General features: G+C 36.2%; 1 protein-coding gene across 2 annotated transcripts in view; it reads left to right on the top strand.

The window, feature by feature from the left end:
* The window catches only part of TRPM7 (transient receptor potential cation channel subfamily M member 7), a 61,665-nt gene that overhangs the window by 39,176 nt on the left and 4,736 nt on the right, over positions 1-17,753 (top strand). For both annotated transcript variants that reach the window (XM_068958910.1, XM_068958911.1), the window contains 18 exons: positions 139-367; positions 1,558-1,713; positions 1,895-2,038; positions 2,651-2,779; positions 3,682-3,966; positions 5,610-5,784; positions 6,342-6,474; positions 7,278-7,462; positions 8,199-8,331; positions 8,826-9,541; positions 11,652-11,728; positions 12,628-12,687; positions 14,962-15,055; positions 15,454-15,524; positions 16,019-16,056; positions 16,774-16,799; positions 17,148-17,198; positions 17,288-17,353. In XM_068958910.1, the coding sequence (XP_068815011.1) occupies positions 139-367; positions 1,558-1,713; positions 1,895-2,038; positions 2,651-2,779; positions 3,682-3,966; positions 5,610-5,784; positions 6,342-6,474; positions 7,278-7,462; positions 8,199-8,331; positions 8,826-9,541; positions 11,652-11,728; positions 12,628-12,687; positions 14,962-15,055; positions 15,454-15,524; positions 16,019-16,056; positions 16,774-16,799; positions 17,148-17,198; positions 17,288-17,353 (2,768 nt within the window). The remainder of the gene's footprint in view (positions 1-138; positions 368-1,557; positions 1,714-1,894; positions 2,039-2,650; positions 2,780-3,681; positions 3,967-5,609; positions 5,785-6,341; positions 6,475-7,277; positions 7,463-8,198; positions 8,332-8,825; positions 9,542-11,651; positions 11,729-12,627; positions 12,688-14,961; positions 15,056-15,453; positions 15,525-16,018; positions 16,057-16,773; positions 16,800-17,147; positions 17,199-17,287; positions 17,354-17,753) is intronic.

Here is a 17,753-nt window from a genome sequence, read left to right as displayed (position 1 = left end):
ACATCTGCCGGAAAACAGGAGAGGTAATAGTCCACTTGGGTTGCGTTACTGAGAATATGATTATATGGGAAAATTCAGCTTGAACTCCAGATGTGAGTTTTGGTTGCTTTGATGCTCTTTTTTTTTTCCCCATTCCAGTGAGTTTGGTCAACTGGCAGTTGAACTGTTAGAGCAGTCCTTCCGACAAGATGAAACTATGGCAATGAAATTACTAACCTATGAGCTTAAAAATTGGAGTAACTCCACTTGTCTGAAGCTAGCAGTGTCTTCAAGGCTTCGTCCATTTGTAGCTCATACTTGTACGCAAATGTTGTTATCAGATATGTGGATGGGAAGGCTGAATATGAGGAAGAATTCATGGTACAAGGTAAGCATTGTCACAGTTCATTATTAGTATAAAAAGGATCGACAGGATATACTTCATTTATGCCTAAATGGAAGGAAGGCGTGTTTTTAAATGGTATAAAGCTTTTACCACTCTAGCTTAAGTTAATAATACTGTAAAATAGTTCTTCTATAACATAATAAAAACTAGAAATATTTATTGTTAACTGTTCTTTTGATACTCTATTGTCTTTTCAAATAAGGTACAGAAATATAGAAGGCAGAAAACAGGCAAGTAGCCTTTAATCAGAGGCTTAAATAGATCATGTGAATACTAATCCACTACTAAAAATATAGTGGTAAAAAAAATTAACAGAAAAAAAACCCCACTGTAAGAATATAGTTTCATGCCTTTTGGCTTTTTACAGGCTGCACTTATGACTTGATGTAGAAAAGCTTTGTATATACTTTATTTTGGAGGAAGAAACTGAGCAAAGGGAGGGGACAGCATGAAACAAGGGTAGGCCAATTGGGAGTAGGTTTTGCAATGGTGCCCTGTATAATACAGATCAGTTGAACCAAAATGGGAGTTGCCTATTTCCTTGAGATGGTATACCAAAAACTTACTGCTGCTAGGAATATAATGAAATACAACTTTCCTACAAAATATCAACAAGCATCGCTTAACTCGTGACCTACTAAAATTCTCTTTGGTAACCAGATTCACCATTTTCTTGCTTGCTTTGTAACGGGCTAATAACAATAAATAGCTTTTACCTCTTTTCTTCATCCGTATTTTAGCCTTCATTTTTCTACCATGAGTTGAAAAACAACAGACTCATGTATACTTTTAAATCTGCTTTGACAGTACACAGTTCCAGAGTTTCTGGGCAGTAGATTGAAGAGCAGAGTATAAACAGAACGTCTCTGGATCTTCAGGCTTGGAGTACATTCTCTCTAGTGGCTTTTGGTTCTGGAATTTATTGATTGTTCCCCTTTCCTATATCCTCAGGTCAAGGAACACTCTATGTATGTCATCTTTGCCTCTTAAGTATGTATATAAGTAACAACAACTAATTGGTTTTTTTCTACGTTTTTTGTTCTCACTAACAAGCAAGGGAAATTTGGATTATGCTTTTACAGGGGATATTTTGTGTATTGGTGTATTCTGGTATTTTGATATAGCTGTGAGCTATTTTAAATGTGTTTGCACTTAGTCTTCATCTTTTCCAGGTGATACTGAGTATTTTGCTACCCCCTGCTATACTGCTGTTGGAATATAAGACCAAGGCTGAAATGTCACATATTCCTCAGTCTCAGGATGCGCATCAAATGACAATGGATGACAGTGAAAACAACTTCCAGAATGCAGCAGATGAAATACCTATGGTAACACGGGGTGGGGTGGGGTAATACTAAAAGCAATACTAATACTGATACTAAAAACAATGTTTCTCATTTAAAATAAATACATTTTAAAATTTAAAATTAAAACAAGAGCTAAGATACCCAAACAAATCCCCAAAAGCATGTCTTTCTGTATGTGAAGTTAACAGCCCTTTCACTTTAGGAGGTGTTTAAAGAAGTAAGGATCTTGGACAGTGCTTCAGAAAAGCATGATATGGAGACGCCAGCAAAACCGAAAAGGCTTCCAATTACACAGAAATTTTATGCATTTTATCATGCCCCAATTGTGAAGTTTTGGTTTAATACGGTGAGTTTTGTTCTGTGTAATGTATTTTTATTTGGAAATCTAATGCAGATTTTTGGGTTTTTTCCTCAGTGTGTAGCCCTGTGACTTAAATCAGTGTTTAAGCACTAATTTTTCTAGTATTACCTTACTAAACTGGAAATGAGAAATACTTGATTCTGAAACCTGAGCACTGCAAGTACGCAGTTTGTTTTTAAGTTTGTGATGGTTTTGGTAAATACCAATTTTATAAGGTGATTAAGAAAGAGTAATGAGCATGAACATTTTTATAGGGCCTGAGTAATTAGCTTCGTCAGTGTTTAGCAGTAAATCCATCATCGTTCATTAGGCTAAAAAATCTTCATGCAAGAAGTGCTCGTTCACAACGTCATTTAAAGTATTGTAATATGAACTCTGTAATTTTTATTAAAGAAAAATAGCTTATTGCTGCTAATTTTCTTCTTAGTAAGAGGAAACTGTTTGTATCTCCTTCTAAATAATAACCTTCACGCTAGGATAAATGTAGTACTGTAATCATATGTGAAGCTTTTATTTTATACCACATCAAAAGAATCCCTGTACCTCTATAAAGAACACTTATGTAACTATATCAATAACTTTCCTTGCTGTTTTTAGTTGGCATACTTAGGATTTCTCATGCTTTACACATTTGTGGTCCTTGTAAAAATGGAAGAATTGCCATCTGTTCAAGAGTGGATTGTTATTGCTTACATTTTCACATCGGCAATTGAGAAAATTCGTGAGGTATGTCTGTAATAATCTGTGATTCCATATTTCTTTGATTACAACAGTATGCTTTGAGCTGTGTTAATAAACAAGAGAACCTAAGAAACCTTAAGCACCAGAGTACATGATGTAATAGCTTTGTTTTAAACTGTGGTGTAAAATGCTAGTTTTAATACAAGAGGTTTCCTGGGCTTGCTTTTGAACCTCTTCTATTTAAAAGGTGGAGTGTGTTTGGTTTTTGGGTGTCGTGTCCCCCCCCCCCCCCCCCCCCCTTCCAATTTCAAGGAACTAGCAATGACACCCTGGTCTTTTTTTTCAGAGCTGATTCTTTGAGCTCTTTATATCTGTGATTCACTGTCTACAAGTGGCAGTGAAATAAACAACCTTATTTTTTGGAGGGATGAAACATGCATATATATCTATTGCTTTCAGTCATACTCTGCCACTATGACCAAGATGAAACAAAACCAGAAAGCTTTATCAAGGCAAAATAGCTATCACAGCTACAGGCTTGCTGATAAACGAAAGACTTCAAAAATTCTAGAAGAATCTTTTAAATGGAAGGGCAAATTCATTAACCTGGTACCCCAGGTCCAACTGAAGGACAGAAACTAGAGCTTGTTTTTGTAACAGTAACAATCTCAAAAAAAAAAAAAAAAAAGTAGCAAACGGAATAAAAGCAATTCCTTTATATGTTCTTCAGGCAGGTGGGAACATAATACATCCTCCTCCTAGTTGTGAAGCTGATGCAGTTAAACACTGGTTTTTGATTTCCTCATGTTTAACATGTAAGCAGTCATGCATTTGAGTAGATATTTTATTTTGCCAGTATAAAAATGTATACTAATTCATATGTTTTAGTGTTCCTCTGTGAGGGATAAGTGTGAGGAGACCTGACTATTAAAATTATTTTTCTGCAGATCTTTATGTCAGAGGCTGGGAAGATTAATCAGAAGATTAAAGTGTGGTTTAGTGATTACTTCAATATCAGTGACACAGTTGCCATTGTCACTTTCTTCATTGGGTTTGCATTGAGATTTGGAGCAAAGGGGAACTTTGGTAAAAACACTTACAAAGAAAATTATGTTTTTGTTGCTGGAAGATTAACATACTGTCTCAATATAATTTTTTGGTATGTGCGATTACTGGATTTTCTAGCAGTAAATCAACAGGCTGGCCCTTATGTTATGATGATTGGGAAAATGGTAAGTACTAATTCTAGGATTTTTTTTTTTCTTTTTCTACTGAAATACCTTGCTGCCTCCATTGATAACTTTTCTCATTTTAAATTTAGAAAAACTTTGCTTATCCTGATGTAATATGTCAACAACTGAAGCATGCAGATGTAGCTGGCTGGGATATAACTTAATGTGTTTCAAAATAAGTACTGATTAGAACATTTTCGTTATTACAGAGCTTTGTTTATCACATATCTGTTTAAAAAACTGACAGATCTTCTTTCTGCAATGGGTTTTGTTCTTAGATGTCAAGACTTGAAAGAATATGGTGATACCCTTTTCTTGATTAATCTAACTTTGCTTCCCTTTTGGGCTGGAGGGCTGTTTATAGTCTTTTGAGGGTTTTCTTGCCTTCGTGCTCTCTAGTACAAAACTTTTTCACTTGTTTTTTGTATTAAAACACTTTTATATTTTGTGCTATAGAAGACTGGGAATGGATTGTGGCTCCCTGTTCCTGTCTTCTCTCATACTAACTTGCTATTCCGCAGCCAGAGATGTTGCCCTCTGGCTCATTGCTCTTCTGATATCGAAAAACATTGAATTGTTTTAATTTAAAATAAATTATTTCTCTTTACTGTCAGTGATCTACTCTAACTTTTTTTAGCTAGCTTTTCATAGTTTTCTTAAAGTTGGGAACTGAAAGTACCTGCTCATAGCTTCCCCTGCATCATCATGTAGCTTTGGAATTTTCTTCCAACCTGCTGGACCATTTAACGTGCTATTTTATATCCAGCACTGAGGTGTACTGTAATGCTGTTCATAAGCAACCGTACATCGCAGTTCTGTTTTGTAACATGAAAGCCTATTTCCCAGCAAGCAGTTAGTTGATAAGTGATGGTTACAAAGCCATCTCAGAGATCCCTGTTTATTCAAGAACTCAGTAAGTCACTCTTCTGTAATCAAGTGGAGTTAGCGCTGAGAGTTATGGTCGTCTTAATAGCGGTTCTGCTAGAACGGACGTAGAGTTCTGCGGTAAGACTGAGACACTAGCAAATCCAAGAGTAATACCAGCAGGAATGAAAAGTGTGTGTGTGTGTGTGAGGACTGTACGGTTTAAGAACAGTGTGCGTGTATGTGTCCGTGTATGCGGGTAGTGGTGGGGAGGATGTGTGTTTGTTTTTCTATAAAATGGTTCTTACAAAGTTGAATCCTGTTGTTGCTTAAAAGGAGGGGATCAAGTTACTTGTTTTTTCTCTTTGATTTGTTGCCAGAGCCGTAGGTGCTGTTTCTGAGTTCATACTCAGCCCTTGGAAAACTGCACCTGTATTTTGTATGACTATTCAAAAAATTTAGGAAGTAATTTTTCTGTTGTTTATCAGCTGCTACTCTTCCATGGAATATGTATTTAAGCATTACGAAGAAAATCTATCAATTACCTTTTGGCCAAGAACAGTAAATGTGCTGTAAGCAAGGAGAGGAGAAAACAAATTTTCTTAGTGTTTAGTTGACAAATTTTCTGACTGAGGTATAAAATGCTTTAGACTCTTTTCATTAAAAAACGTACAGAATCTGTCAAGCTTATACTGTTACTGTAAAAACTTTTAAACTTGTAAAACTGTAATTATGACCTTGTGGGATTAACTGATCTTGTTTGTTTGTTTTGCTAATAGGTGGCCAACATGTTTTACATCGTGGTGATTATGGCACTTGTACTGCTTAGTTTTGGTGTTCCTAGGAAGGCAATATTGTACCCTAATGAAGCACCATCTTGGACTCTTGCTAGAGATATTGTGTTTCATCCATACTGGATGATTTTTGGTGAAGTGTATGCATATGAAATTGATGGTAAGACACTGCAGTTTTGAAATAAATAATGAAAGACTTTTTTTCTGACAACAACATCTCAAGCTCTTATGAAATTTTCATTTTATGAAATGAAGTGCCTTGTACTGTAGACACATTGATTCAGTTCATTGGATTACTTCTTGACCTGACATCTGCTGTTCTCACTTTTTCATTTTCCTGTGTAAAACGTGAATAGCTTAGAAAACTCTGCTTAATCAGAATTTCTCATAAGGCTATTCCTAGCAATGGTTTGGAATTTTTTTACACACAGCTATCATTCCAAAAATATGGCTAGTGGTGTGTGTTTTTTTTTTTTTTTTTTTTTTTTTTAATCAGATCAATACTATAGTATTATACTGTGGTATTAATCAGACTTTGTCTCCTGTGTTTTTCTACCATATTGCTAACATGTGAGAATTTCTTGAATTTCAGAGCACTGCATAATGGTTGTAAGTGATCTTTTTTGTCTGTATTTTTCATATAGGCATATGTCTTCTGTCATAGCTGTGAGTGCTAAAAGTTGTACCTATTTTTTGTGTCTTTTTTTCCCAAAACAGTATGTGCAAAAAATTCTGATCAACAAGTTGCTCATCTCTGTGGGCCAGGAACATGGTTGACCCCATTTCTTCAAGCTGTCTACCTCTTTGTACAGTACATTATTATGGTTAATCTTCTTATTGCATTTTTCAAGTGAGTATATGGATAATTGATAATTGCTAATTTTTGCTAATCCTTTGGTAAATTTATATTTGACCTTAATAAGATGACTGGAAATCACATAGCCTGAGGGCAGTTCAAAGCAATCCCATTTGTTGGCAGTATTTTCAGGCTCTAAGGCTCATCTTTCGTTCCCTCTTGCAACAAGGAGGGACCAAGGAGGGACGGTTTGTGATGTGACTGATATGTGTCACATATCTTCTGTTCTTTCTTACATCTGTCAGACCAGGGAAATAGGAAGTTTAAGAGATTTTGAAAGCATTTTGAGCCTTCTTAGTCAGAAAACAAACTAAATTGCTTCTGGGTCTGTATGTTGACTCTTGCTCCTGAGTTCATTTAAGAATCTCTTTGGCTGAGTTCAACCACAGACTAAATGAGTCTTTTGCAATTCTCTGCAAGCGTTTTTGGGAATAAGCAGTTCACTAATACTGAAGACTGGAAGACTGCAGAGTTAATGTGGTCTGATATAAAAATCAGTTTGGTTAAAACTAATTTTTTGTTTTGTTTGGCAAATTTGTAATTTGATCTCATTATAGTGTCATTTATTTCTGAGAGAAGGTACTGAGGTGATAATAGTTGAGAGAAGTGTATAACCTTCTCCTAGCTTTAGAGCACAGTCTTTTCTTGCATGTTTTACGGTTTCCACTCTAATCATTTATACAGTAAAAGATAAGTATGTGCTTTTCTTTCCTACTTAACTGTCTTCAGAGATCAAGTTAGTTATCAAAGTGTAAAATACTTAATGTGTTAAAATGCTTCTTTTTGTTCCTTTTCAGCAATGTGTATTTACAAGTAAAGGCAATTTCAAACATTGTGTGGAAGTATCAACGTTATCATTTCATTATGGCCTACCATGAAAAGCCTGTTCTTCCTCCGCCACTTATTGTTCTTAGCCACATGGCTTCCCTGTTTTGTTGTATATGTAAAAGAAGAAAGACAGACAAGACTTCAGATGGGCCAAGTATGAACAGTTCTTATCAAAAAAGTTGTTATGACTATGTGATTAGAGCAAGCAGTTAGAAAAGTGCTAACTTCAAGTTTATAAGTGTGTTGCTGTCAAAAAAGTGGAGAAGTAGGTTTTTAGCATTCAATATTTTTAATTTTGTATAACACTTCAATTTTCTTCAAAGTTCTAAGTTTTTTTACAAGGGGAATAGTACGTGGCTCCTAGAAAATCTCTGGTTGGTCAGTCTGACCAGTCAGTCCTGGTCAGACGGACTTATATCAAAAATAAATAATAAAAAAAAAACTATCCAAAGATTGATTTTCTTGTTAGTGCTAATGGAGGAATTTTTTTTGTTTTTGTGTCCCCCCCCCCCCCCCCCAAAAAAAAAAAAAATCTGGTCTTTATTTAAAACCCTTTGAAAACGTAAAAAGAAAAAAAAAAGTTTTGCACATAATAAAATTCAGCTTAGGAATCTAGTCACTTCCACCACAATACAAATGAAAAAGTCTGTTGGGCGGCATAAGGAATGATAACATTGTGCACAGATCATCTCAGAGGTAGTATTTTTATTTGAAGGGAAATCTTTGATTTTGAGCTGCTTCTTTGGCAAGGAGAGGAAGGGACCTAAGAGGCATTGGGTGTCTTTTGGTTTGTTTTTAACACCTTTATAAAGTTATAGCTATTAATTTCCATCACCTCTACTACCTTACTACATATGCATTTCCTGAACTGCTTTTTTCTCTCTCTTTAGAACTCTTCCTGACAGAAGAAGATCAAAAGAAACTTCATGATTTTGAAGAGTTGTGTGTTGAGATGTATTTCAATGAAAAGGATGATAAATTCCATTCTGGAAGTGAGGAAAGGATTCGAGTCACTTCTGAACGGTAGAATATTTATAAATAAAACTTTTATGAACAGAGAAGCTTATAGCTTGTGGGAGTTGTGTGTGCTTTCAGGGAGGTAAAATAGAGCTCAAGAAAGTACTCAAACCAAGTACTTGTGCAAACTTTATATGATGCCTTTCCATTGCTATGCAGACATTAATGTGATTTATATGTTCTATCTATTGCTGATCTGTAGAATAGATTTGTCAGCACTCAGTAAGTTGAGGCGATGGTATAATTTAGTTGTTCATGGTGTTTTTATAAAATAATACATCTGAAAGTGCTGTAGGCCTTTTATTGATGTGTATGTTTGTTTTGTGATTCAAAAGTGTGTGCGAATAGTGTGTTACAAAACAGTCCAACACTCTTAATTTATGCCTTCTTGCCAGTTTCAGAGCTTTTTTCCGCTTAAATGAGCAGAAAGGTTGCAAGGATGTTTCTTTTGCTTATTAAGAAAACTTTTCATAGTTTCTTTATATTTTGATTTTTCTTAGGGTGGAACAAATGTGCATTCAGATAAAGGAAGTTGGTGATCGCGTCAACTATATAAAACGATCGTTGCAGTCTTTAGATTCACAGATTGGCCACCTACAGGATCTGTCTGCTCTAACTGTGGATACTCTGAAAACACTGACTGCGCAGAAAGCTTCAGAAGCTAGCAAGGTTCATAATGAAATTACACGGGAGTTGAGCATTTCAAAACATCTGGCACAAAACCTCATCGATGATGGCTCTCTAAGATCTTCTGTGTGGAAAAAGCACAGCATTGGAAATGTCTTTGGTCCTTTTCCTCAAGGAGGCCTAGAGAGAAGTAATGCTTTATTCTGTAACATTTCTATACGTGATGACAGAGAGAGCCAACATAAGACAATTGGTCAGGAGTTGGCTCCAGTTCCCCGAAGAGAAGAAACAAACTTTCAAGAGGCAGGTTCCTCAGGCAGTGCCTTATTTCCAAATGCTATTTCTCCTCCAGAACTTCGTCAACGAGTACAGGCTGCAGAGATCTCAAAGTCCATTAGTAGAAGTAAAAAATTAGGCAATTCATCCAACAGCATGCCACATGTAACATCCCCTACAGCTAAATTTTTTGTTAGCACACCATCTCGGCCCAGTTGCAAAAGTCAGCTGGATTCTTCAGTAAAGCACGAAGACACTGTTTACTCTAAGGCTACAGAAGGAGATAATAATGTAGAATTTGGTGCATTTGTGGGTAAGTATAATATAGTAGATTCTGAATGTCCTGAAGTCATTATTAGCTGCTCTTATCCTCTTGCTTCTGGCTCTGCTTGCCTTGCTTTCACCCAACCTTGTGTTGAAAATGGAGGATACGTTAATTGGGGTTTTACTCATGATGAGAGTGACACTAATGATAACTACAGCTGCAGAGTTGACAAATGTGATCACCAGTCCTCTGTCAAGTTATCGAAGAACAACCCCCAAACGAAGTTGTCTTTTTCAACCTGCGACGTTACGTCAACAGTCAACTGTAACACAAGTGGCGGCACGCATGGAAAATTGAATATTAGAGATGAACTTTCCAAAAGTCAGCATGTCCTTGCAATGGAACTACAAAACCAAGATTTATGTTCTAACATCCTTATGGGACTACTTCAAAAACTGTGGACCAAATCTAAACCACAAGGTTTGACTTATCAAGAATTGTATGGTATTTTGGGTGTATTCCGGTTGCAGGTGACTCTATTCTACTGTTATGCTCTATGCTCTGCCTTTTTCTTTTTTTCTTTTTTTTTTTTTTTTTGCTTTTAACATCTCTAATTTCCCTATGTTGCTTGGATTTTATTTTTTACTTGAAAATTGTTATTTCTTTACGATTCTGTCACATAGACAATATTTTTCTGAAAAAAAGCTAGTTATTGAGTATAGCAGTTTCGTGCAATTAGCATCTCTTCAACTTCATGCAGGTGTTGTAGACAAAGTTTTTTGGGACTTATTTTAAAGATCCTACCTTCTCATTGCACAAACTAAAAATATTGTCTATTTCTTGACGAAATTACAGAAGACTTTTTAGGCTGATGGAATCCTGGACAAATATCTTTGTGGTATCTGTGTCAAGCTGAGGGATCCTCCTGTACTATGTTTCTAAACACTGTTGTAATTGGGATCTTCCACTGTTGCCTATGCTAATGCATCTTTTGGCAGTCCTTTTGGAAGCTTCCGAAATCTCTTTCTTTAAATACAGCGTTGTGCCTCCCCTCCAAGTTTTGCTTAACAAGAAAAAGATGCATGTGTTTGGTTAGAGTACCTACACGTTTGAATGGTAAAACAGTGGCAGATTCATTGCAAAACACAGGTGTGGGTTTACTAACTAATTACTGCAAGATAGATAATGCTTTAGGTCAGGCTTAGTGTATAATACGAGATCGCAATCTGGATTTGCCAAGCTGCCTGTAGAATACCCTAGTTGTTCTCAAAGTGTAATTCAAAGGTTTGTTCAAGATGCAGACATTTAAATCTGTAGACAAGGGTTTATTCTACTGCAAGACTTTGAATGCTAAGAAAATATCTCTATACACTAGCATTTTTAGATTCGTGTACGTGTAGGAAAAGTATTTGTACGCTCACTAGCTACCTGTTTATAACTTCTTCATGATTTAAAAAACAAAACAAAACACTTCATTATTCGTAAAGCAAGACTAAACAAAAATAACGGCCTTGGTGATTGTATAACTCTATCTAATCTTTGAACGTACTTCGCCACTAATAACTTGACATACTAACGATACTTATTTTACCGAAGCCAAATTTTTAGCAGATGGTCCTGTGACATCTAGCATTTAGAACATACTCTTCATTCTTACTGCCCAGGTTTTATAAAACTGATACAGTGCAGCTTTACATAGTCAGCCCAAAGAAGTGTTCATTTATTGTAAAGCCACATGCTTGGTAAAACTGAAGAGCGTTTTTTGCAACTAGAAGGATGAAGGGTGTCTTGTAAAAGCTACCACAGAAAACTGTCTGCTTTTCCTTCATTTATCATACTTATAAAAATACGGTAATTTAGACTGTCTGGTTCCTTTCACGGAAGGCATGTGCATGCGGAATTCTGGAGTGTTAGTTTCACGTTTTGAATTGTGGCGCTCCACACCTTAAGGTGGGAAAAGCAATAGTTTTCTCTTAATATTGTGTTACACTGATTTTATTTTCGTGTGTTTGGAAAATTTTCTCTAGTGCAATCAGGCGCACACAAATTTAATGGTTTGCAACCCTTTGTTATGATGATACAAACTGTTTGGCATGGTCAGAACATTGCATGTTGCCTTGGATTTTGAATACCCTTTTTTTAATTCACTGTGTCGAAGGTCACAGAGACAGCATGGAATTACAGCGGTTTAAAGAGGCAGCAAACAGAATTAAAGAAAGAAGTGTTGATATAGAGGTAAGCTTGGAAGATTTTCTGTGAAGCTTAAGTCAATTGGGATAGTGTTTGGCTTTTTTATTTGTTTTTTGTTTTTTATTGTAACTTCACAGTATGTTTTGAAAAAGGTCTATATAAGTAATTACAGAAGTGTAATTACAGAAATTATGCATTCCTGCCAGGGTATATTTATGTGTTTGTCTCAGTTCTATGATAAAAGCATAATGGAAACCCATGCAACCTTAACTGCATATCAAGTACTGCTGCTTTAGAATATGATACCAATGAAATATTAAACAAGATCTGATGGTATGAAAGCTGAGATTGAATGTAACTATGAATTAAAATTAAGATAAAATGATATGTCCCACAGTTAGAATGTTTAGTGGTGTCAAATGGAACATTTTGATGCTTGTAAACTTCAAGATGGGTATAGGAAGATTTCAGTGAATTAGTGATGTTTTATAGAGCAGAATGATAGTGTATATGATTAAAGAAGCGACCACACAAAAAATTGTTCATTCCCTTTCCAAGAAAAAAAGGCTTTTCCAGTAAACTCCTATGTGATGTATGATTTCAGTATTCTTAAAGAATACTGAAACAACAACTATAGGAAAGTTATTAATCACGACAAACCTGACCTCTAGGTGCCCCATAGCATATAAAAAAGCCAATTTTCTTGCTTTAGCTGTAGAGATAAATACGTTAGCATGAGTTACCATTTGCAGTTACCCCTTGTTTGAGGGAGGCTCTGAGAAGAGAATTTAGTTATGACGTCTGCGATGTCAACGTTCTGCTGAGGTGCTCCTTCTGGACCTTCTGTTCTGTATAGCGTGACCACAAATTCTTTTTTTAAATGTATTTTTGCATGGGTCTTCTGGTAATAATGTTTACAAATTACCTTATTTGTTTTTTAATAGGAGCAACAGGAAGACTTCAAAAAAGCTATATTGGAGGGTATAGAGACAACCAGACTTCAGGTAAGTGAGGAATCTTTCTATTTTTTAAAGCCATGGCTTCCACCCAATACTGGATTTATTCATTGCAGCTGAGATGGGAAACTCTTATTTTCTTATATCTTTATCTGTAAAGGAACCCTAGACATCATTTTAAAAAAAGGGTGGGGGGAGGAAATTTTGACTATTGAGTAGTCACGATCCGTTTTCAACAAAAGATTACATCACTTGCTTTTAATCAACTGATATCTTCATCAAGGATGACACATTGTAATTGGGGTATCCAGACGTAGTGCTGCACGGTAACAGAATTTACTAAGAAGCAGTCTGGAGGAAGTGGGATCTTAAAATCTACTGCAAAAGGCCAAATTTCAAACACACTAATATAAGTTGCCATACCTAGAATTCTGACCTTTAACTTCTGTACAATGATTGATCTTTTGTCCCGGAAGCTTGGCTGTTGCTGATGAACTGGAGAACTGTGGTTGAGACAGCTCTAGCAAGTTTTGTAAAACTAGGAGGTGGTGATCCTTTTAATGACTGGTGTTCTGGTTGTACCAGATGCACTGAGCTGGCAGCTGTCATCAAAAGAGGGAGGTTTCTGCATTTCTCTCTCTCTTCACCATGTTGTTCCTGCCACTTTCTTCTGTTAGCTCTGATGTTGTTGTACCCCTTTGCAAGACAGTTTAGCTGCTAAAACTGCAAAAAGATACTGTCAAAATAACTGGATAACTTCCCAACTGTTTAACAAGTGCAGTTGGCTCAGGAGAGGGATCTAACAAACGTGCAAACGATGCACAAACCTTGTGCAAGAAGGGGGGGGAGGGGGGAGTTGTGTATTTCTTCTGGCAACAGTGCATGGCTCAGCTGCATGTGAACCAGTTTCCTTATTAGCACCTTGGAGAGCCTGTGCTCTGGGCAGAGGAAATGTGCCTGACGCGAGAAACAAAGTTGGCCTTGGAAGCTGATGTTGCCTGTCTTCTCTGATATTTCTGCCTCTTCATCATTTTTTTTTTTTTTTAAATTAAAGAAAAATTTAAGTCTGTGCACTGCTGCAGGCTCCAGCCATCTCACTCCTTGCAGAACGTCTATACTGCAGGTTAAGATAGCAAGATGTCGCCTTGACACAGGTCTAAATGTTCCCAGCATAGTTAATGCTGGCTTGCAAACTCCAGCAGTATTTCCAGAAAGTACTACTCCTACTAAACCCTTGGTTGCCCCATCTTGACTGATGTGATTGTTTTGGTTCCTACCATTCATGTAGGCACCAAAGTCGGTGACTGTATGAGGCTGATGATGGTAATACTGTTACTGAACGCCGAAATGTCTGTAGACCTAGAAACAGAACTTTAGAAGAAACTTTCCAACAACATTTTTTCTCATCTCTAGATAGATACGTCACACTGCCCCCACCTTTATATATATGTTTATATATTTTTATTTTTATATATACATACATGCATATACACATGTATATCTATATCTTGTGTTTCTGTGTGTATGTATGTATATGTTTGTTTTAAGAGAGGAAGGTGCAGAAAGCTGGTAACAGCTTCCCAACTGTTTTGTTTTGAAATCAAAGCAGTGCATAACATTCAAAGGCCTGGTTTTCTGTTCTTCAAAATCTTGAACTTGTGATTTTTTTAATTCAGGTAACCATTGGAATTAATAGGCTGGTTTTGAGGCATGTTCCAGTCCTATGTCAGTCGACATGTAGTTCCAGTTTTATACCTTCCTACTTTTGTGCAAAAGAAACTTTCATTGTTTGAAGCTGACCACCTCAGTGGATATTCTGAAAGTTTATAATTTATTATTTTTACGGAGTATATTGTCACTGTTTTCAGTGGATCCTTAAAACTTAACTTCAGTTTCTGCCACAGCCAAGTGAGAATGAGAATTCATAGTTACAGTTAGGTTAACAAATACAAAACAGCTGAGCTTGGTGCTTGTAGAGATCCGGTGTAACGCTTTTCTATGGTTGTATCGTTGCACAACACTCTCTTTAAGTGTTCCTTTAGTATCGGTCAGCGGTCTTTGTATACACCTGAAAATGTTAGAACTAATATTTGCTGTAAAGATCAATTTAACTGAATGAAGTACGCGGTTTATGTATTTTTACACAGCAAGGTATTTGAAATAACGTACAAAAGTAAAGAGGAAAAAAAATAAGGTAGTCCTAAAAGAGAACTTAGGCAAATCGCATGCTGGAAGAGTAGCAGTAGAAAAAGGGGATCATGATGACTAATAATAATATATATTATTTCTTTTGTAATGATACTATGTATATTTCTTTTATAGGGTCTTCAAACTGACTGCAGCTTGAAACAGTCTAGCTCTTGTAGTGGATTTACTGACTATCCCCTGAACCCCTTGGCGGTTCATTCAGAACAACGTAAGTGTGCTATCTCTTCAGGTGTCCCAACTCTATCTCCAAATTGTGTTGACAATAGGTATTCCAAGAGGATACAGAAGAAACACAAAAAGTTAGATCATCTTGACGTGTTTCCATGATTTATGCTGCTTGAGTCAGGGACTGTGTTTCATTCTGGTTCTTTCAGTCATGCCAGATGAATCCTGTTACTTTGCATTTGCCACAATTAGCTCAAGTTATAAAAAGCTAAGTGGTCTAGTCAAGACTGTGCGGGAAACTTGTAGCAGTCAGTTACGTGTGGATCAAGCCTTTTTCATGAGCTTCATTAAACTGTCTAGTTGCTCACTCTATTAGAAAATAAGTAAGTAACAGCGATGTGTTCTGTTCCTTGCCCAGTTATGAATTTCTTTCATTTTTAGTATATAACAAGAGTAGAAGAGCATCAAGTGAAGACACTCCGCAAGTAGACTCTAAAGCAGCCTTGCTGACGGTTTGTATCCGCCTTTATTTATTTATCTATTTATTTATGTATTGGTTAAGTAAAACAAAAACTCAGCTAGAAACTGAACAAGTAAAAGAAACGGATTGTGTAAAGAATAATACTGATTGGGGAACCCTCATTTGTCAAGGAGGGAACAGAAGGGGACCTATTTTGACTGAGGGAAGAAAGTCAAAAGCATATATGCTGCTTCCTGCTTATATGCAGAATGCTTGATTTTATAATATAAATATTTAAATAATCCATAAAACAGTAGTGGATATAACCCTGTCTATTCTTTAAATTGTAGTCACCATTCCTCAATTGTGCTTCAGGCTTTCCATTCAACTACAGTTTGATACAGCCTGGAGAAATATTTCCACTCTACAGGCTGTGCTACAAGGTCTTAAAACATGTAAACCGTAAGCAAATTAAATACACTAATGCTTATGAAACTGAAACTTTTTTTTCTTTTTTTTTTTTTCCCCCCCCGCTTTGGTTTAAAGGATTGGTTACAAGGTAGACCTTCGAATAGCAGTCAAATGTAAGTAAGCTCTCTGGTAACTGAGCACTGTTGTTATTATTTTGATATATTTTCTAAAAATATATTTTATTTTTGCCATAGTGGTATGTTTAATGCAAAAACAAAGCAAAGGTGTTTTTTGTGTGTTTTTTTTTTTTCCCCAGTAAATAATTGAATTTGTTCAGCATGTGGAATGCTTGGACAAGTTCCATCTAAAATAATGGGGCCACATATCAGAGGGCAAAGTGTGTCCTTAAATGAAAATATCTATGTTGACACTTAATGAGGAGCTGGCTTCCTGATAAAGGTCTTTAGCCAGCCTTTCAAACTGTAAACCTTCTCTGAAATTGTGTGACTGTTGTTAACAATTATCCCCCAAGTTAAGTGGTTGTTAAAGCCGTTACCTTATTAATCTGATAACGGAAGGGTAAACTGTTGTGAACAAGTTTTAGTTAAAGCACTTCTGTGGGAATGAGCTCTTGTGATGCCAAGTTCACATAACATTGTGCGTGACCTGGTATTTAAAGTACAGTTCTAAAAACAGGAGACTGTTTTAACGGCCTTCCATTATTGTTTTGTAATTAAGAAACCTGTATTGCCCTTGAAAATAGGATAAAAGCAGTACTGTGAGGTTAACAAGGTAACTCCAGAATGATGTGTCAAAATCAGTGAATACAAAATAAGAATTTTTTTGAGAAGTAATGACTGCCTTTTTTCGGGGGGGGGGACATTTCACAGGCCATCTGAAGAAGATGCATTGAATGGTAAGTTTATTGCTTCTAATATAAACAAGCTGGGAGCTTTTCATATAAGAGTAGTTTGGGTCTTGTAGGAGAATGTATTTAACTAGTGGTATTTTGGATCTTAATGGACAAATGATACTGTGATGATTTTTCTTTTAATAAATAGCCTACCATTGAGCACTACAAATTCCTTCTGCTCCACTCTTCCCCCTTTCACCCACCAAGAGCTAAACGTGATACTTAACTCCCTGCACATCAAATCTTTTCCAAACTTAATAGTCACTTCAGAAATTTTCTTTGCTTGTGGTTATTTTTAATACGCAGTGTAGGTAGCAGGTAATATCTCTTTCGTTTCTTGATCCCTTTCAGGTATTGCTTCTCCTTTCAAGCCTATCATGGATATCAATTACTATTACTCAGGTAAGTGCCTCATATAACCTAATAGTTCATATTTTTAATTACATTTATTAGCTCTTTGAAGTTTAACAACTGCTATAATTTTTCTCTAGCTGTAGAAAGAAATAACTTGATGAGGTTATCACAGAGCATTCCCTTCACTCCTGTGCCTCCAAGAGGTAAGAACTGCAATTCTTACTAGTGGACGCGGAGGGTCAAAGTTCGAAGGACTGCTTCAATATGACCTTTTGGGGAAGAAAAAAACAAATGAAAGCCCTGTATAAATGACTTCTAATACAGAACGATCAAGCCAAATTTGACATGTTCCTGTAGCCTGTTAGGTGTAGGTAATGGGCTAAAATAATGTCTAGTGTCTGTCTTGCAGTGCTCAAATTGAAACGAGTCTAATGACACCTTTTCTAGTGCAGTGCTTAATTGTATTTAGTTCTAGTTGTCCTCAGCAGTGGTGATACAGTGACAGTGGTATTGTAGTAACAGCTAGTTTTTATAACAAACTATTCTGTGTAACTCCTTTAAGTTGGGACTTGTTTTGACTCATATCAAGTGTAAACAAATATT

The sequence above is a fragment of the Struthio camelus genome, chromosome 12 (assembly GCF_040807025.1).
Source record: "Struthio camelus isolate bStrCam1 chromosome 12, bStrCam1.hap1, whole genome shotgun sequence".
NCBI lineage: Eukaryota > Metazoa > Chordata > Aves > Struthioniformes > Struthionidae > Struthio > Struthio camelus.
Note: the sequence above shows the minus strand (reverse complement) of the source record. Positions and strands in the feature narration are given on the sequence as shown.